The sequence below is a fragment of the Lutra lutra genome, chromosome 11 (genome assembly GCF_902655055.1).
Source record: "Lutra lutra chromosome 11, mLutLut1.2, whole genome shotgun sequence".
NCBI lineage: Eukaryota > Metazoa > Chordata > Mammalia > Carnivora > Mustelidae > Lutra > Lutra lutra.
In genome coordinates, this window is record NC_062288.1 from 102836835 (window position 1) to 102856923 (window position 20089).

General features: G+C 59.2%; 1 protein-coding gene across 5 annotated transcripts in view; it reads right to left on the minus strand.

Moving 5' to 3' along the window:
* Window positions 1-20089, minus strand: part of KCNH2 (potassium voltage-gated channel subfamily H member 2) — a 32220-nt gene that overhangs the window by 6984 nt on the left and 5147 nt on the right. For 2 of the 5 annotated variants that reach the window (XR_007121638.1, XM_047695880.1), the window contains exons 3-6: window positions 7530-7694; window positions 6069-6509; window positions 5314-5525; window positions 247-675 (exon numbers count right to left, since the gene is read on the minus strand). Coding sequence is in view for 4 of the 5 variants with exons in the window: in XM_047695880.1 (XP_047551836.1) it covers window positions 247-675; window positions 5314-5525; window positions 6069-6509; window positions 7530-7694 (1247 nt within the window). In the remaining variant the exon portion in view is untranslated. Of the gene's footprint in view, window positions 1-246; window positions 676-3396; window positions 3826-5313; window positions 5526-6068; window positions 6510-7529; window positions 7695-8102; window positions 8122-13810; window positions 13897-20089 lie in introns of those variants that run through there. The other 3 variants (XM_047695882.1, XM_047695881.1, XM_047695883.1) reach the window with 3 other exon arrangements.

Sequence of the window (20089 nt, forward strand, 5' to 3'; positions counted from 1 at the left end):
AATTGCCCCTGGTTCCCAGGCCACTTCTGTGTGATTTGAACATGGCGGCTGCTTTGGACAGACAGACAGAAGAAGGCAGCCCCTCTGGACCTCCTCCTGGCGAGTGGCTCCCAGGGAAAGGGGTGGTGGCCATGGCTTAGCCGGGGCACCTACCGTGGCCCCCTTTCTCTCACTACCTCCCCGTGCCCCACCACCTCCTCCCCACCTCCCGGTGCCCTCTCAGCCTCTGCCTCCCCGCCAACCGACCTCCTCAGAGCCGGAGCCAAAGATGAGCAGGTCAAAGGGGATGGCGGCCACCATGTCAATGAGGAACCAGCCCTTGAAGTAGTGGACGGCGATGCGGCCGGGGTGGCTGACCACCTCCTCATTGGCATTGACGTAGGTGGTGCGGAAGTTGATGAGGATGTCCACGATAAACATGATGTCCACAATGAAGTCCACCACGGCCAGGGGCTGGCAGGCGTAGCCACAGTCGGGGGCCTGGGGGCCCTCCTCCGTCTCCTTCAGCAGGAAGGCAGCCGAGTAGGGTGTGAAGACGGCCGTGTAGATGACCAGCAGCAGGATGAGCCAGTCCCACACGGCCTTAAAGGGGCTGTAGTGCAGGATGGTCCAGCGGTGGATCCGCGGCGCCTGTAGCTTGTACTCGGGCAGCACGTCGGCGCCCAGGGACAGGACCTGGACGGGCAGGGAAGACAGAGGTGACAGAGCGACGTCCCCCTGGAGGCTGGTGCCGGGGATCTCCACGGTGGGAGTGGACGTCACCTCTGCTGGGGCCTCCAGAGAAAATACCAAGCTAGCAAGAGATTTCCTCCAGACAAAGGAAGGGAGACACCAGCAAGCATCAGTCAGGAGGCCAGTCCCTCAACCAAGTGGCTGTGGCCCCTGCCCACCTGGGGGCTCGGGCGCTACTCTTCTCCCACGCAGCCCATGGGCCTACTGTCTGGCCACCTGAGCTCAGGACGCCAGGCAGTCATACCCAGACGTATGGCTCTCCCCACCCCACCCACCCCATCCCAGTGACACACACCCATCCCCCTGGTTATAACTCCCCAAGAGGACCTTGCCCAACCCCCACCCCAAACACCACACACACACACCACTCACATGCACCATATCCCAGTATAGAAAATGCTCCAAGGGCTAAGATTCCAAACCTGGGTGACAACCCCAGGAGGCATAACTTCAACACATAAAATGGTGGTGGGCACTGCCACTCCCGGGGGCCCAGGGACTGAGAGGCTAAAGGTCCCTTTGCTGCTGGCCCAAGGGTACCAGCCACCCAGACTCAGGCCCCTTGGCTTCCCTGGGAGAGAGACCAAGGCACAGACCCCTGCCACCCCCCCCAAGCCCCTGTCCCCAGACCCAGGGCCGCCCTCAAGCTCTGCCCTCCCACACTCCTAAAAAGGCCCACAGAAGCCCTAAGCAAGCCATAGACTTCCCTACATGAACACGGCCAGCAAATGTTCCCAAGTGTCCTACCCAGCTCTGCACAGGCTCAACGGTCAGGTGGAGGCGGGCCTGCCGTCCCCACTACACACCAGCAGCCGTGCCCTTCTCTTCCCAAGCAAAACTAGGAAGAACCGAGGCCAGCTTTCCCGCACTAAGCCAGGAGCCTGGCTGTCCCCTGCTGCCTCCCCCTGCCCACCGGAACCCTCCCCCACAGACATCTGACTCAACCCCAGACTCCGTCCCTAGGTCCTCCAGGCCTGGCGCTGCCATCCCCAGGACACCAAGCCCGAGGCCTCACCCCACACTGTTGAGAACCAAGGTTGCTGGCCCCACTCCAGGAAGTACTGTGTGCCCGGGCCCCACATCCTTGCGCCTCTGGGCCAGAAGAGTCAGGGTAGGTAGAACCCCCAAAGATGCCCACTCACACTCAAGCCAGGGATCCCCTGGACCCACCATCCCCAGGTGGACTGTTTGGAAAGCATCTCCTTAGAAGAAGTAACTGGAAGATAACACGGGCCATGGTTGGGGATTTGGCCACCCTGCGGGAGGCAAGGCAGGTCCAGAGACATCTGACGGCTCGGCTCGGGGAGCAGCTGCAGTCAGGGGAGGGGAGGGAGCATGGGGGCTTCCGGGCCCCCACTTCTCCCTACCTTCAGCCCAAGCTGCTTGCTCCTTAAGGCAGAGAGCGTGAGCCAATGGCTTTTCCGGGGTCAAGTGAGGACTAAAGAAAGAACCAGCCAGGGCCCCCACAGACAAGGGGGCAGAAGGTAGCTGCCCCTGGACGGGGCTGCTCCCCAGGCCTGAGAGGCCAAGCCCCCTGGGGACTGTGTTGGACCACACCCCTGGCAAGACCCTGGCCCCACCCTGTCCCTCCCCGAGCCTGCGCCAGCAAGACCAGCACAACGCCCCTGCTCAAATGCACACTCGGGGGACACACCTGGGACTCAAGACCTGGATCCACAGACCCCCTCCAGCGGGGCCAGGCCGTGCTCGGCAACCACCAGCTCATCGCATGGCCTTGGCCCGATTGGCAACCCCTACCCTGACTTCTGGTCCCATAGAATACTGAAGCCTATTTCAGCCAAATCCTGGGTCGTCTCCCGTGGGGGGGATTCTCCACCCCCCCCATACACACACCCATTCCCGGGCCGGAGGTGTGTAAGAACGGACACAGGGAGTTCAGGTGGGAGAGGAGTGGGGTTCTCAGACTCACTCCTAAACCACCTCCATCCAACAACCTGAGCCTGCTCCCCGCTCCCTAGGGAAGGAGAGGTGACTCCCAGGAGCATCCCACAGAATAACAGCCCCAGGGGAAGGCAACACAGCCACCGGCCCCCGGGAAGAGGTGACGCAGGTGGCTGAGCTCAGCCTGCCCTCACCACCATCCGGTGGCCCCTGACCCCACACACTCCTCAGCCTCAGCCTCCAAATCCGGACCCCTAAACCAGCCCGAGGCTCTCCCCAGCGCCCGGCGTCCAAGCCAGCACCTGGTGGGGAGCTTTAGTGACCCGGAACTTCTCTGGCAGGCCCCTCAGCGTCCCACCTGGCAGGCCCCTCAGCGTCCCACCATGCTTCTCTCCTCCCCGTTCGCCCACCGTCACCCTCTCTGGGCACGCATTTCATTCCTGTTCTCCCTCTCCTTTTTGTATTTGGAGCCAGGACCGTGGGCCACAGAAGCCATGGAAGAAGGGAAGCCCTGGCAAGAAAAACACTGTCCACCCAGGCCCAGCAGGCCTGGAGGAGAGCGAGCAGAGCCCAGCAGTGGGATGAGCAGAGCTGCGGACCCCATGGCTCCACAGACCGACCTGCTTCTCAGATGCCCTCTCCCAGCCCGGCCCAGGAGCCAGAGCCCTCCAGGCCGCACCCAACTTGCCAGTGCCTGTCTGGGTGCCCCAGCCCAGGGAGGGAAGGGGAAAGTGGCTGGGGGGGTTGGGGGGGTTCACCTACCTCCTGGGCCACCAGGCTGGAGATGCGCACGGCCCGCCTCACCCGGCCCTTCTGGGCCCTGGGCTGCAGAGCCCCTGTCCTGCTCGCCTTCCCTGCTGGGGTCGCCATGGAAGACTTGGCTCCCCACAGCCTGCCTGCCCTGGAGCCCAAGGGCCCGGCCAGCGCCTCACCTGCACCCCAGCAGCAGTCCCAGCCCAGACTGCGCCCCAGAAGCTGGCGGCCTGGCTTCCAGGACAGCCTCTGGCATGAAGCCAGGGTCGCTGGGGCTGGGCCCCAGGGCCAGGGTCACCCTGGCAGTGAGTGTGGACAGCAGCCCTCCTGGCTTGGGCTGCCCATGGCCCCCAAGTGCGAGCCCCGCTGCCAGGGTGCCGCGCTCTGCCCACCGCCAGCCCAGCAGCAGCGCCGCAGTCGGAACCTCGGCTCCTTGGCCGGCCCCTCCTCCCAGGTCCCCACCCCCACCCTGCCACACTGGGCTCCCCCGCCCCGCCTCGTGCTGGCCAGCGGCCCCCTCCCCCGCAGCCAGATCAGGGCTCCTGCTGCAGCCACTCCCGCAGCCCGTGCTCCTCCCCCTCCCCCCAGCAGCCAGGCCTGTCACCGCAGATTAATAGTCTCCCCGACACCCCCGCCCCGCCGGTCCAGTGCCCAGCCAGCCAGAGTCAGACAGACACCCAGAGATGGAGAGACCGCCTGGTGACAGGCAAAGCCAGGAACGCACACGCGCGCTGCCACACAGGACCACGCCAAGACCACACCACGAAAGGCACATGCTGCAGGCCCGGGAGCGGGGCACACACCTGGGGCTCCAGGTGGGAAGAGAGGCAGAGGCAGGACGGGGAGCAAGGTAGGCAGCCAGACAGGGGGCCTGGGGTGAGGGGGGAACATTCTGGAATCAAGGCCAAGGGGCTGGAGACCTGGCAGGAGCCCAGTGAGCCAGAGGCAGCGGGAGCAGGGCCAGGAGGAGGGCCAAGGAGGCTGGCAGCGACCACAGCGAGCGAAAGCGGGCAGCTCCCTCACTCAGGCCAGCTCAGGGAGCGGCCGTGCAAGGGGCAGGAGGGAGCCACAGAGACTGAGGCTCAGGAGGTGTGGGACAGCGGCCCCCGTGGTCCCGGGCTCCTCCACCACTGCAGGGATGCCCACTCCTGACCCACCCCCAAGGCCAGGACATCAAGAATGAGTTGGAATGGACTGGCGGTACGAGCAAGCCTGCTGCCAGGAGGGGACAGGAGACCAGCCTGGTGGTGGCACCGGGCAATGCCTCCAAAGGCGGGCAGTCTTCTCTGGCCCGGGATTTAGGGACCTGGTCCCTCTGTATCTGTGCACCCCCCATCATACACTCCCCTCCCGACATGTCCCCATGGTTTAGGGACAGGGATGGCTACCTCCCAGCCATTCTGGCCCTAGCACAGGATCCCCACCCTCCACCTAGCTTATCACATTGGCCTAGAAGAATCAAGGACCCTAGTCTTGACCTCCATGGCCCCTTCTCATTTGAAATCTTCCATAGGTCTGCCTCTACCCTACCCCACACTTCCTTCACCACGCCCTGTGAACAGACCCCATCACACACCTGGGACTGCCTTCTCTGGCCCACCCTGCTCAACTGCCCTGTCTTCCCTGTGCCCCATCGTCCTGTTCTCTGTATCTGTCCTGTCCCAAGTTCCCTTCCCTTCCTCTCTTTTCTTCCCCTCCCCTCTTCTCCCCTGCGGTCTCCCTTTCTCAAGACCTTTCGGACTTGTTCCCTCTTACCCCAGCTCTGAAACCCTCTCCCCACCTCCAGCTGGTGGGTCTGCCCACCCTCCAGAGGCCCTTAGTGGCCAGATGGACTGGACCCCCCATCATCCCACTTTGACCACAGCCCTCTCCCACCCCTATAAGCTCCTCCAAGGTGAGAGGAAAGCCAGGAAGCCAAGTACCTACCTGCGTGACCTTCTCAGTGACGTTGTGGGTCCGCTCCTTTATCTTGGGGGCTATGATCTCCCGGTCACTGGTGGGCGAAGCCAGGAAAGGGTCCCCCTTGAGGTCCACAAAGTTGAGGGTGATTTGGGGAATCTTGCTAATGGTGCGGTAGCGCACGAGGTCGGAATCAGACGTGGAGTTAAGCAGGCCTCCGCGCAGGGGGTGCATGGCCCCTGGAGTGGAGGGGAAAATCGGGTCAGGGGGTGGGGGGCACACCGCTGGAGGGTGGAGGGGAAAGCCAAGTCCGGGGAACAGGGTGAGGTGGAGACCAGGCCCTGTATGAATTAGGCCACGGGACCCGTGAGTCAATGAGGTCAACTCAGGAGACAGGCGGAAGAAGAGGGAGGAAGAAGGTCCTCCAGAGGGTTTGACCCACAGCACTGGGCGCCAGCCAGAGGGCCAGGTGGTGCCAGGACCCAGAGGCCTCTCCGGCCCTTCACACATGCCCCACCGCCATCTGCACTCTGGGCTACCCCGGGCGAGCCAGCCCCACCAGCCAGCAAAGACTCTGTGAGTGGAAGAATGTAACGGGATGAATGGACATTTAATGGAGTAAAAGGCCACTTAATGGGATTAAGTAAGCGCTTAATGGGATTTCCATCTCCTGGCCGGTGTGGCTGGGGCTGACAGGGGGAAGCTGGGGGCGGGAACAGGGCAGGCCCCGCAGGTGGGGAAGCAGCGGGGCAGTTTCCCCCACAGGGCTCCCGGGCCCTCACCGGTGCTGGCGTGGCGCGGTGGCGGGGGCAGCCCTGCGCGCATGGCTTCGATGTCATCAGCCGACGAGGCGCGGCGCACGCTGGCGCAGCTCTCCCGGGAACGCGTCCGGGGCAGGCTGCAGCTGGAGCCCGACGCGTCGGGGTTGAGGCTGTGAGCCCGGGGAGACGGGTGCGGCTCAGGCGCACCTGCCGGCGGGGAGCCAGAGCCCACCAGCGCACGCCGCTCCTCCGCCGGCCCAAGCCCCGCCACGTGGTTGTCCATGGCCGGCACCTCGTCCAGGGCCAGAGACTCGCGGCTAGGCGCCGCGGGCGTCAAGTCCACGTCCACCACCACAGCTCCCGGGGCGCCCGTACTGCCCGCCCCCCCTTGCCGCGTGGAGGAGTCCCGAGCGGTCAAGGCCAGCAGCGCAGGCAGCTTCAGGCGGAAGGTCTTGGCTCGGCCTGCAGTGAGAGGAAGGCATGTGACCACCGTCAGGAGAGCAGCCCAGAACAGGGAAGCCTGGGAGCTGGAGCCCCAGCCACCGACCAACCAACGGGAGGGAGGTGGAGGGGTTGGGGAGGGAGCCCTAGCAGCTGGCACCCCTTCACCCCAACTCTGGTTGCACAGAACTCAAGTCTCAAAGGACCTCCAGAATACAATCTTATCTGAGGCTCTGACAATAATTAACTACCATTTCTTGAGCCTCGCAGGTCATCGTGGGCTCAACATAAACTATGCTAAGCTCTTACAACCTGGCAGGTGGGTGTCTTATCCCCAGTGTAGACTCAAGTTGCGAGATGTGCTAGAGGTCACACAGTAAAGGGCACGGCCTGCATTTGCATGGAGGAGTAACGTCATGGCCTTCAGGCCATACCCCGCTGTAGGAGCTTGAGAAACCAAGAGCTGGAATCTTTTGCCAAGACACTGAGGGGAAATTAAAATTAAATCCAAAAAGGACATCATGGAGGAAGGGGGAGCTTTTGTGTTACAGGAGAATGAGACAAGGCCTCCATGTCTTGTTCCCTTCAAATCCTCTTTCCTTCCTAATCAGCCAAGGCCAGAGCAGGGGGCAGGCCAGTCCAGGAACAAGGACTGGGGGCCAGAAGCAACACAGGGAGAGGGAGCTGAATCCCAGAGAGACAGAGTGTTCTGAGCAGGGGAGCCACTCCAAGGTGGCCAGAGCCATGTGGGAAGGCTGAATCCCCCATTCCTGGGGCTCAACACAGGAACAGTCCAGGAACCCAAGCGGGCGGGCGGGGGCAGCTACCAGGCAGAGTCCTGTCCCAAGGACCTGTGAATCTAGGCTCAATCCGTCACCCCACCAGTCTGTCCATCCCAAGCCAGACGGGACTGGGCCATATCCTTGGTGTTCTCTCCCCAGCCTCTGAAAGGAGTACCCCCCAACACCCCTTCCTGCAGAGCACTGGCCTTGGGAGCCTCAGGGCCTCAAGGAAGGGACCTGAGAGCATGGCTGCACTCACCTGGGGCCAACCAGCTGCTGGGGGCGCCACGGTGATTGGTGTCATGGACCGGGGAACCCACCATGTCCTTTTCCATCACCACCTCAAAGTTGAGGATGAACATGATGACGGCGCCATCTTCATTCTTCACGGGCACCACGTCCACCAGGCACAGGAAGCAGCTCCCTGCAGAGCAGAGGACATGGCCGCTGTGGCACTAGGAACAGGTCCCTGCCTGCACCACGGCCCCCATCTCCATTTCCTAGCCCCTCCTTCTTGGTGTCTCCTGCCCGGACCCCTCCTTTGGCCATGTGCCTGCCTCTCTGAGCTCCTGCCCTCCATCTGTCCACTCCAGTGTGCTGCTCCTTGTCAGGGCCTCTCTGCTCGACCCTCCTTCGCCTCTCGATCTTTCCTTGCTATCTCTTGTGCCAGGCAGTCTAGCACCTCAGGGAAGGCCGCAGACTTCAGGCCCAGGACCTCCGGGCTCCCATTCCAGCTCTGCTTTGTCACTCATGGTTTTTCTTCCCCCTCCCTTAATTATTTAGCCTCCGTGTGCCTCCTCTCCCTGCCCTCTGAAATGGGAATGACAATCACTCATTCTCAAGCGAGTTGTGAAGAGGAAACAAGTCACTACACCCAAGTGCCTAGGGCAAGGCCCCGGTGTGGCCAGGACAGGATAGAGGGACTGGCAGTCCCTCCGTCCCCACATCAGGCCGGGCCACTCCACTGCAAGGTGAGTGCAGAAGCTGAGGACAGTCTCGAAACCGCTGCCACAATTTGGTATTGCCACAATTGCCAAGCTTATGATTTTGCGTTTCACAAAAGGATTGGTCTATAATATATAGAAATAAAGAAAGTGATCTTTAAACAAAGAATTGAGAAGCACTGCTTCTACAACTTCTCGTTACTCATTTTTCTCTCTTGTTCCTTGACTTTTTTCTTCTTCCCCTCCCATTCTCTCTCTCTCTGGCCACCAGAGCCCCTATTCCAGGTGAGGTCAGTCGCCCAGGCTAAATGCACCCAGTCCACCTCTGCTCCTTGTCCAGAGCACCATCCCCTCACCCCTCTGTCACTTTCTGAAAGTGACCCTGGCACTCTCAGCCTCTGCCTAAGGCCCAGCTCAGAACCCCTACCAACAGGAAGCCCTCCTGGATGAAACAGCCTGTTCCTCCTTCTTTCTGGACCCCACAGGGACCAGACAAGTTCCTCATCTCCCTCTCTTTCTAGGGCAGAGATTTCTTTCCTTGCTTTGGCTCCCCCGTGTTCATCTGTCTTCTCTGAACTGTAGGGGCCTAACTCCCCAGGGTCTACCATCCCTCTGAAGGGCCCAGCACCTAGAACCATGCCCCAAGGAGCAGGCCCTGGCAGCGGGTGTGAGGGACAGGGTAGTGGGGAAGGGGTCAAGAAGGAGAAAGGCGGAGAACAAGTGTGGGTGCTGAACTGAGGCCAACAAACTTGGGGCTGTCAGCCTTGGACTTGGGCTTGTGCTTGATGCCTGCCAACAAGGCCCTGGGTGCTGAGCCTCAGCTGAGCAGGCCAGGTGCAAAGGGCATGAGTCCTAGGAGATGCTCCCTGGCTGGGGGAGGCCGGGAGAGGCAGGCAGATCGGCACTTTTAAGGGCTGCGGGATCGAGCTAGCAGAAGGAGATCCTCTGAAACCAACTGGGACAGGACAGCATGAGGTTGAGAGGGGCTGGGCCAGAGGAGGGGCTGGCCAGGAATTCTCCGCCCCACCCCGAAGCCCTTCCACTCACCGCATCCTGGCCCTCCCGGCTTGGCCTGCGAGACCTGAGCTGGGGGATTTGTCAGGGTCTCCCTCCAGCAGCGGTCCCCTGACCTCCAGCCTCTGACATGGCCTGGCTGAAGCCAGGCTGTGGTGCCGGGGCCGCCGGGGGCCGGGCCCAGCTGGAGACTGTTTGGCACCCACACAGCCCGCCTAGAGTTTATGTCCTAATATGGTGATGGCCGGCAGCGGCCTGAACAGGGACTGGCCCTCATCAGGACTAAGGAGAGGCCAGAGACCAGGAAACCTGAGCCCTGGAGACCCCCAAAACCCACCCCTGGCACCCCCAGTGATCCAGGCCCTGATTCCCCTTCCTCACAAGGAAACTGGTCTCAGAAAACTCCATGAGTCTGGAACCCAAATGAGCCCAACCCTTCAGGATGGCCTGGGGATTCTGTCCCCAACACAGAGCCCCAGGAGTCTGAACCCCAGCCCTCAATGGCCCATGCCCACTCCTTTCAGGCCTCTCTGCATTCTGCACTGCAGGCAGCCCGGGACCCTGGCATCCCAAACTGCCACCCCACCTGCCAGCCCCAGCCTGCCAGGGCTGCAGAATTTCCAGCCCCGAGCCCCCCTGCGGTACCGACCGGCTCCCCACTCCAGACACACACTCACACACAAGGCCCCCTTGGCCCTCTCCCTTCCTCGACATTCAAGGAATTTTTCCTTTCAAATAACCCTGTCAAAGCCCTGGTTATTCCAAAAATGTGAACTGGAGTCCTGCCCGAGGGCTGCGGGGTTGGGGGGTGGGTAGGCTCCAGCTGCTATTTTCAGGGGGGCATGGAAGGAAGAAGGAGAGCCGGTGGCCCCAAGTCAGCTAGGACTCTCTGGGGCTCTGCCTCCCACCGCCCAACCAGCTCGGCTAGGACCTCCACGGACGGCCCCATCACCCATCCCCAGCCGGAGCTGCTGGCGGCCCCCATCCCGTCACTGGCTGGCATGATGGGGGGTGGGCGTCACTGAGGGCAGCTGAAGGTTAGACAGGACAGCCGGGCATCAGCACAGAGCGGGTTGCAGCCGGTGCGTGGTAGGGCTCTGACCTTCGCCCAACTTCACAGCAGAGAAGAAATGACCAGAGTCGGTGGCTCAGCCGCCTCCCGGAGACCCCTGGGCTGGTACTGCGCACACAGGACAGGACAGTACCTTGCCCTCCACTAGCCCCATGCCCACCTACCCCCAGGCCCTGCCTGTCGCTCTGCTCTGCTTCCTCTTCCGACCGACCTGGGAGGGCCCCCAGGGCCGGCAGCTCCACCTGGAGCAGAGGCGGACAGGACCCAGAGCTGGGCCAGCCTGCAGTTCCTCCTAGAGCCACTCTGTGGCAGGCATGGCCCACGCTCCCAGGGCCACCGGCGCCAGGAGCAGCCCAGAAGGGACAAACTGGAGAGGAGAAGTAGGAACCCCACACTGTCTGCGCAGTCAGGTGGCAGCCATTCATTGCTTCCGAATGACCTTGGGCAAGTCACCTGCCTTCCACGAGCCTCCGGGGGCTCCTTGGTGACACGGGAAGATCACGGCCACCCCACGGGGCTTGAGGGATGAATGGCATGATATATGTGAGGTAGGAGCCGGGCCCCAGGGAAGTCTTGCTAAATGGGAGAAGGAGGAAAGGGAGAGGCCCCTGGGCCAGCCAGGTTCCCGTGGCTGATGCAGAATAGCCCGCTCACATCCTCCCCAGCCCAGCCCCAGCTGAAGACTCTGGAAGGCATGTCCAGAGTTCGCCTGCCTCCTGGAGCACAGGGCACCTCGGGCCCCTGTGGGGACAGACCCGAGGACCGGGGAGTCTACCGGTGAGTGACAGTCACCCTCTGACAGGCTTCTCTGTGCCTCGGATCCTAATGGCCCATGGAGGTTATGCAGCTCCCAGCAAGACACGAAGGAGAGAAGGGACAGGTGGGGGAGGGACACATTCCAAGTGTGCCAGGTACAGTTCCTCCTGACTCCCTGCTGTCACCCACCAGCACACAACACTGACTGGCTTTCCCTGGTGCCACCCCACGCCCAGCAGGGCACCCAGGGGCAACATCCCTGCCCCGCATCCCAACCCATCCAAGGCTCTGGGACCCCACCCACAGTCCCAAACCCCATTTCCCACTTCTGGGCACCCCTGGCCTTGGCGTGGCTCCAGGTTCTGCTTCAACAGGGGCAGGCCTTATCATTCTGGGTGGCACCAGGCGGACGGGGAAAGGGAGGACTGAAGTGACCCTGAGTGTCCTTGGACAGGCTCCTCAGGTCAGAGGCTCTGGCTGGTCATCTGTAAACCAGATGTCATCCCTGCTTTTTTGAGGGTGGCTTTTTGTCCCCAACAAATTCTCCCTGAGCATATGCATGTGAACATTTGGGGTGTCACGAACAAAACAACCCTAGCACCTGCCCTCACTGAGTCAAGGACTCAGAAGGACCCTAGTTCAGAGCCCAGCATGAGATGGGGGAGGACAGGCAGAGGGCAGAGGAAGGAGCCCATGGAGCTGAGCTGATTGGCCCCAACCGGGGACAGGGCAACTGCTGTGTGATGGTGGGCAGGTTACCCACCTCTCTGAGCTCCAGTCTCCCCGTGTGCACTGCAAGGATAAGTGATTCCTGCCCTGGATGCCAGATGACATGACAGATGGCCTTGTGGAAGCATCCAGAGCTGTAACGAGGCAGGGTGCTGGGATCCTGCAGGGAAGGTGACCTCAGGGAAGCAGCCCTCCTCACCCCTGTCACCTCCCAGCAGGAGGAGCTGGGCCCAAAGTCACACTGAGGGCAGGAGGCTGGGGCTCCAGTCCTCCCTGTCCGCCCCCAGGCAGAGAGGCTGTCTCCGGCGGCCCAGGGCTGTGCAGTGTCAGGTTATATTTAGCCTGGTGGTGGCGACAGGAAGATGCAGCAGGAGCTGCTCCTGGCCAGGGGCCACCGTGTTGCTAACACCACTCTCATGGGCAGCCGGGGGCCTAGGGAAGGCCAGGGACATTGAACGCCCAGGGGACAGAGCAGGGAAGCCTGAGAGGCCAGCCAGTGTGTGTGTGTGTGTGACAGAGAGGCCTCTGGCCCTGACTCCAGGAGCTGAGAGCAGGGAAGCCTGAGAGGCGCGCGCGCGCGCGTGTGTGTGTGTGTGTGTGTGTCAGAGACAGAGAGGCCTCTGGCCCTGACTCCAGGAGCTGAGCAAAGCACAATGCCCACCACAGGACAAGGGTTGGGGAGCCATGATACAGGCTCCCCTCCCCCAGCCCTTACAGCCTGACATCTTCCCAGGGATTCATAGGGTCATAGAGAGGGCCTCAGGGGCCTCTGTGCAGTAGTCCCAACTGCCACCCCCGCCCCTGCAAACCCACAGCCTGTGGCCTGCCTGTGCCACCTTTCCCCAGGGACACTGGAACAGCCTCGAGAGAAGAAGAGTCCTTTCTAGACAAGTTCCGGGTCCCAGCCCCATCGACCTCCTGGGACACAGCCACACGTCTATAAGCTGGGAGCCATGACCTCTGAAGCCTTGGGAAGGTGAAACTAGGCCATGTTCACGTGCGGAAGGCTGCTCAACAGCTCCGTTCTCCAGAGCTCTTTCTCCTCCTCCAAGCTCTACCTTCCCCCTCCTACTTCCTGGAGTCTGCCCCTCCACTCCCACCCCACCAGAATCCTCCAGAAATCCCCCTGATCCCAGCCAACTCAGACCTTTCAGCTCACCTTCCCTCCCACCCCTGCTGGGGCCCACTAGCTGCCTGAGCCCCTTCAGTGCACCCCAGCTTCACCTGGCACTCCCACTCCCAGAGCCCCAGCCCTCCTCTCTCCAGCTCCTGCCATCCCGCTAGGACCCACAGGGCTCCCATCTACAAAGACATTACTGACTGCTCCATGTGGCCCCCGTGATGTTTCTTTTTGAGAATTTCTAAAACTATATCTCTAATTTCAGAGATAATTGTATACTGGCTTCTGGGGTGAGCTTCCTTCTTCCCAGCATCCCCACCCAAGACAGAGCCCTGAGGCCAGGGCCGGGCTGGCTTCACAGGAGGTGCGGGTTAAGCAGGTGTGCAAGGACTAGTCCTCAGAGCAGTGACTTGCCCGTAGGTGGGTGTGAGCAGGGCGATCTCCCCACCCTGCAAGCTCCCTTTCAGATCCAGGGAGACTAACTGGCCTTTCACAACGGAATTTACCCATTTCAAACCCATCCTGAGTCTAGACAGTGGCTGGAACCACGGTGACAATCAAGGTGTCTTTTGTGGAAGTGCTATTAAAACTTACCAACAGAATGCAGGGGCGCCTGGGTGGCTCAGTCACTAAAGTGTCGGCCTTCAGCTCAGGTCATGATCTCAGGGTCCCGAGATCGGGCCCCATGTCGGGCTCCCTGCTCAGCAGGGAGTCTGCTTTTCCCTCTCCCTCTGCCCCTCTCCCCTGCTCATGTTCTCTTTCTAGCTCGCTCTCTCTCAAAAAAATAAATAAAATCTTTAGAAAAGAAAAAAGAATGGAACATGAAGGCTGGTGGTCCAGGAACCAGGACAGGGGACCAGAGCAGGAGCCTCAAACGCGTGGTGCTCCTGAACCTCGACCCTTACCGGCACTCTTCACTGTGACTCCCACACAGCCTGCCATGGGGCAGCAAGGGCACACGGCCAAGGTCCAACAGGAAACAACCTGGGGTTCCTGCCCACCTCCAGAACTCTGCACCCACCTTGGCTCCCAGTGTACCCCAGAGAGTCAGGGGGCGCCTTGAGCACACCCACCCCAATTCCGCTCTCCCATCCATCCCTCGGTCAGTCATGGGGAGAGCTGTAATCCCTCCAGGACTCACCCAGCTCCCAGGACGCTGGGACGTTCCAAAGAACAAATCCAAGTGCACGTGGAACATCCCACCAGCAAAACATGTGGCAATGACCCAAACATAGAGAAAACCGGCATTATCTGCAAATGATAGGATCATCTCCCCAGAGAGCCAACAAAATCAACAGATAAACAATTAGAACAAATAAGGGAGCTCAGTGAGGCTGCCAGATGCAAGGTCAGCCACCAAAGGCAGTATTTCCACCAGCACAGCAATGGGAATAGGTATTCAACAATAAAGTCTCTCTCTCTCGTAATAGCAACAAAAACTGTAAAGTAACTAGAACTGACGAAGAAAACACAAAGCCTGCGGGCCGGGCCGGGAAGACGGGGGGAGGGGGGTGGACTTTAAACTAATAAAGGGCACAGAAACTATCTGATAAATGGAGAAAAAGTCCAGGCTCTTGGATGGGACAGATATTATATCGATGTCCGTTCTCCCCAAATTAATCTATAAAACTAATCTAATTCCAGTCAAGAGTCTAGTGGGGTTTTCTTTCCCAGAACTCGGGATACTTTCTGAAAGCTCATAAGGAAGAAGAGAGGTCTGTAAACACCCAAGTCAATATTGAAGAAGAAGAAGAAAGAGGGAAGATTTGGGAAGATTTGTCTTTCAGATTAAGACTACTAAATGCCACTGTTGTTCTCCTAGTGTGGTTCTGGCGCAAGAACAAACAAATAAATGTTTAGAACGGAACAGAGAGCTCAAAGACAGACCCATGCATAGATGGGCAAGTAGCTTACGATGAAGGTGGCCCCACGAACCATTGGAAAAGAACGGGCTGCTTACTAGGTGTGTTGCGATCATTGGCTCACTATGCGGAAAAAAATACAACTTGATCCGTACTCGACACCACAGAGGGAGGCTCAGGATGGACGAAAGCCAACCGAGAAAGGAAAAACAATTAAATTAATAGAAGAAAACGGACCCCTCTGCAACCTCAGGATGGTGAAGTTTTTCTTAAACAAAACTTCCAAAGCCCAAACAAACCTGAAGAATATTAACTTGTATCATTATGAAGTGTCTCAGTGGGGCAAGTTTAACAGATGAATGAATGGGAGAAGATACTTGCAACATCTCAAGTCAACAGGAATTACCATCTAGAATCCATGTGCTGAATATTTAAATATAAGCATTTGTGTGTCTAGAATACAGAAGCAACTCCTGCAAATCGCCAAGAACAAAGGACGGCGGCTTCGCTAGAAAAGTGAGCCAGGACACAAGCAGACCACTCTCAGGGAAGTCAACGGGAAAAGCGATCAAGCCTGAGGTGCCGGACTCACACAGTATCAAAGAAATGCAAATTAAGGCAGCAAATTATTACTCTCACCTATCAGATTGGCAAAAATTAGAAAAGTGGATAACGCCAAGTGTGGCAGGGCTACAGGGCGGGGCCACCATGCTGGTGCCCAGTGTGACAGTGCTTAGTTGAATTAAGTGTCCACATACCGCCGCCATCCAGCAATTCCACCCCTGGGGATGCGGCCCAGCGACGTCCTCACAGGAGCCCAAAAGGAGCCGTGGCTCGGGATATACACTGCAATGTTATTTATGGAGGAAATGTGGAGATGGCTGCCCAGGAGAGCGGGCAGGTAAACTGAGGCAGGTAAACTGAGGTCGGCACACGCCATCAAGTATGAAGCTGGGGGTGGGGGTGCCTGGGCGGCTCAGTCTCCTGAGCATCTGACTTCAGCTCAGGTCGTGATCTCTGGGTCCTGGGATCGAGCCCTGTGTGGGCTCCATGCTCAGTGGGGAGTCTGCTTCTCCCTCTCCCACCACACCTCCCCCAGCTCATGCTCTCCCTCAAATAAATAAATAAAATCTTTAAAAAAAAAAAAAAAAAAGACTGAAGCTACAGACTAGATGTCAAGTAACAACTGGATGGACTTAAAGGCACACTCCCGTGGAAGGAACGTGAGCACCAGAATATAATATAGCACGTCTCGTTTACACAAGTTAAACCTATACATATCCAGACAAAATACACATTTCGTGAGAATACGTGCAAACAACACATTCCCAGCAAGTACATCTGAATGGTTGCCTAAGGGAAGGGTAATGGGGCCGGTGAGCGAGATAAGAAGAAAAGTGAAATGAAAGAGAGAACAGGAAGGGGGCGGCACACAAACGTGTGGCTTCAGTGATTTGTGGAAGAGGCAGGAGCCGGGGCCAGCAGAAGCCTGGAGAAGGACAGGGAGAGGCAAGCAGGGGTCTCAAGCAGGGGCAGGGCACAGCTGATGGCCAAGCAGGTGCAAGTCTGGAACTAAGCCAGACACTGTTCCAAGTCACTGACTCCCAGCAGAAGGCTTCTGCACTGCCCACCGCATCCATTCCATTCGTCCTTCCTTCCTTCCTTCCTTCCTTCCTTCCTTCCTCCCTCCCTTCCTTCTTTCCTTCCTTCAGCAAGTATGTACGGAGCTCCAGCGAGCACTAGACAGGGATACGACAGAGAACAAAACACGACTGCTCTCTGTCCTTGCGGAGCTTATAATCTAGCAGAGGGATGCCAGACACGCCCACCTCACCCAGAACTTGAGTGAGGGAGAGTATGGCCAAGAAGACACTTCCTGGCCCTCAGGGTACTTTTAGTCCCACAAGCATGTGACCTGAAGGGAGAAGGGACCCATTTGAGGCCAACCACAGTTCACAGCAGGGAGACCTGCATGGGCCCCTAGACTAAGGACAGGAGGGGACCTGGAGGGACAGCAGCTCATCCAGAGGCTCTAACAGTCTTGTCACCTGTCCTAGGTATCCCACCACAGACCCTCTTCAGGCCTTCCTGCCCAGGTCAGGGAGGAACATTTCTCTTAAAGTCCCTCACACGAAAGAGCTGATTTCCACATCCCTCCCTGCATACAGGTGAGGGTGAAGAGAGAAAACACGTCTTTCAAAAACAAGTCTCATGGGGCGCCTGGGTGGCTCAGTGGGTTAAAGCCTCTGCTTTCGGCTCAGGTCATGGTCTCAGGGTCCTGGGATGGAGCCCCACATCAGGCTCTCTGCTCGGCGGGGAGCCTGCTTCCTCCCACTCTCTCTGCCTGCCTCTCTGCCTACTTGTGATCGCTGTCTGTCAAATAAATAAATAAAATCTTAAAAAAAAAAAAACAAAGCTCATTCTCAACCCAAACCAAAGGTTCCCCTGATGGAGGCATTTGGGGCAGCGTCAGAGGAGATGTTTAAATGTAAAAGGACTTTCTTGGAACCTCTCAAGTCACACCACCCTGGAAGCCACTTCAGGGCAGCAAAGAGGCTGAGTCTCCCCCCATCTCACACTCCCACGCTGGCCCTCCCGATGCCCACAGCTCCCCTCCCCAGAGCCCAAGGCCACCGTCAAACTTTGCTCTCACTGCAGATGACGACGTTCTGCACAAATATTTACACAGCTCCTCTCCGGGGGCGACGGCAGACACAACATGGAGGAGCCACCCTCCCGACACTCTCCAGACCCCAGAGCGGGCTAGAAGTGGTGAACACCCTCAGTCCTGGCAGACCGACTCACCCCTGCACTGGGGCCGGGCCAGGAAGCTCCCAAGCAGGCCAGGGCACCCTAGTCCAGCACAGGAATGACACTTCCCTCGGGCCCTTGGAGAGAAAGTGCTGGCTGGGCATAGCAGAGCCCCTCAGGCCCCTATGCCTGGCTCCTGACAACCATGCAGGGACAGGGGAAGGGGCAGGGGCTCTCACTGGTGCCATATCCAAGCCACTCAGGCCTTGAATGGAAGGCCCAAGGGAGCCCTCCTGAGGCTTCCACCCCCCGAGAAGGGTGCTACCTGTGTCCACCCTCATTGCCCCGGGGATCACTCTGGTCTGCTCCATCGCAGGGACACAGGACACACCTGGGACCCACCTCCATCTGATCTGCCTAGGTACCCAATCTATGCACAATTCCTTCACGGGCAACCAAATTGATGGGGGTCTGGGAGCCTGAGGATCACGACCTGGCAGGGCAGAGGGGGTGGCTGTCTGAGCTTGGGGAGGGATTGGCCAGGATGGAGTAGAGCGGAGTGTGGGAGTATCACAGTGAGGGGTCTGATGTCAGGGGACAGGGAGGAAATGGGGAAATAGCCTGGGGTACATGGAGGGTCGCTTGTGCCAGAAGCATCTGCCCAAGCACCGGGGAAGCTGAGGTCTGAGTCTGGGGACCACAGACCAGTGAGTCTGGGGCCACCGCAGGGGCGCTGGCTCCCTAGGGGCACCAGGGACCCTAGAGAGCAGGCTGGCCCCTGGTCTCCACCCCTCCCCCAGCCCACAGCTCAGCTGTTGCAGTGGGGGCCCTCTGACCCTGTTACCATGGCAACCGGCCTGCAGCTGGAGTGGAGAAGCGACAGACTCTTCTCTAGAGACACCCCCATCCCCACCCACGCACAGGCTCCTAGGGACACGGGGACAAGGAGACCAGGCCAGAACAGGCAGAGAGAGAGAGACAGATTTCCAGATACAGCCTGGGGGGGGGCAGAGGAAGAGAGGCAAGAAGGAAGGCTGGGGAGGGGGGGGTGCCAAAGGGAGGGAAGAAGAGAGACAGGTGCAAGGGGAAGGACATAAAAGACCGAGGGGGCAGGAGTTGGCGGGGAGGCCAACACTGGGAGGCAGAAGAGGAGCAGACAAGCGGCTGCTGGACTCCGTCTCTGGGGCTGGACTCTGGGGGAGGCGGGGCGTAGGGAGAACAAAGAGCAGAGAGAACAAAAGGGACCTGAGTAGGGCACCTCCCCGAGGCCGGCAGGTGAGGGAGCAAGGGAAGAGGAGCCCTGCTCCAAGGGACCCACAGCCCCTTCTCAGGTCATGTAGGGACACAGGTGCACAGCAGCAGCAGCACCTGCCACCAGGACCCGGCCCCGGGGTACGACCGCCTGCCATCCCTGTCCCCAGTTCCACCTTACTCTGGGCCAGATCTGATGTTAAGGGGCACAGATACAGGGCCCCGGAGTCTCTCCCTCTGGCTCACACCCACCCTCCACCCCCAGTCCGGCCTCCCCACCCCCCAGCAATCCCAGCACCTAAATAATGGGGCTGTCTGGCTTCAGGCCCTGACACTGCACAGAGCTAGACCAGAGGCACCGACACGGCACAGCTGGCCACAGTGGCGCCTGCCAGCAAGAGGCCTCGCCTCCTTCCCAGCCACCCACCTCCCTGGGGCGGAAGCCCAGGAACCCACTCTCCTGTGGCTGGCCCAGGCAGAGACCAGAAAAAGGCCTGGACAGAAACAAGGGCCGCTCGGGCATCCCTGGCCTCAGCCTCACTACCCAGCCCACGCACAAAGGTGTGAGCTCCCGTGTCCGTGCAAACATAGCACAGGCCGGGCCCCAGGGATTCACCCAAGGGACTAAGCATTTTGAGGCAGAGGGAAGGGAGGCAGAGGGAGTCTGCCTCCCAGACCTCAAGTACCAGGACAAATGGGGGACAAGGCCAGACTGTGGCCCAACAGGAGAAACTAGGTGAGAGCAGACAAGAGGGCAGGCAGAGATGACTTTCTGGGTGGCAGCCCCATTTGGAGAAGTAACTGGAAGAAGGAAACAATCTGAGCTTGGGCAGGGGGCCTGGATTCTAATCCTACTTTGTCCACTGATTAACTGGTAACTGGACCTCTGCTTCTCAGTTTCTCCGTCAGTAACACAAGTGGGCTGGATTAAGTGATCCTCGAGGTCACCAAGATCCCATGTTAGCATCTCTGCAGGAGGTGTCCCATGGCTATCTTTCCCCAAAAGAGCCTCCCTGGGGCAAGAAGGAGGGCTCCCCAAACACTACGGGGAAGACAGAAGAACCCAGGTCCCTGTTGCCAAGGGGCTGGGCAGGCACACTATCCTAGAAGTAGAAACAGGCTCAAAGCAGTAACCAAGTTCCCATATCACACACTTTCTGGTGTTAGACCTGAACCCGGGACGTAGGCATCTTCATTCTTTTCATTATACCGATGGTTTGTGAACTTCCAAAATAAAATTGTACATAAAGTAACGTGCAGTATATAATCTGCCTGTAACTACTTGGGGTCATTTCTCATAGGTGACAGCAGAGTGAGAAC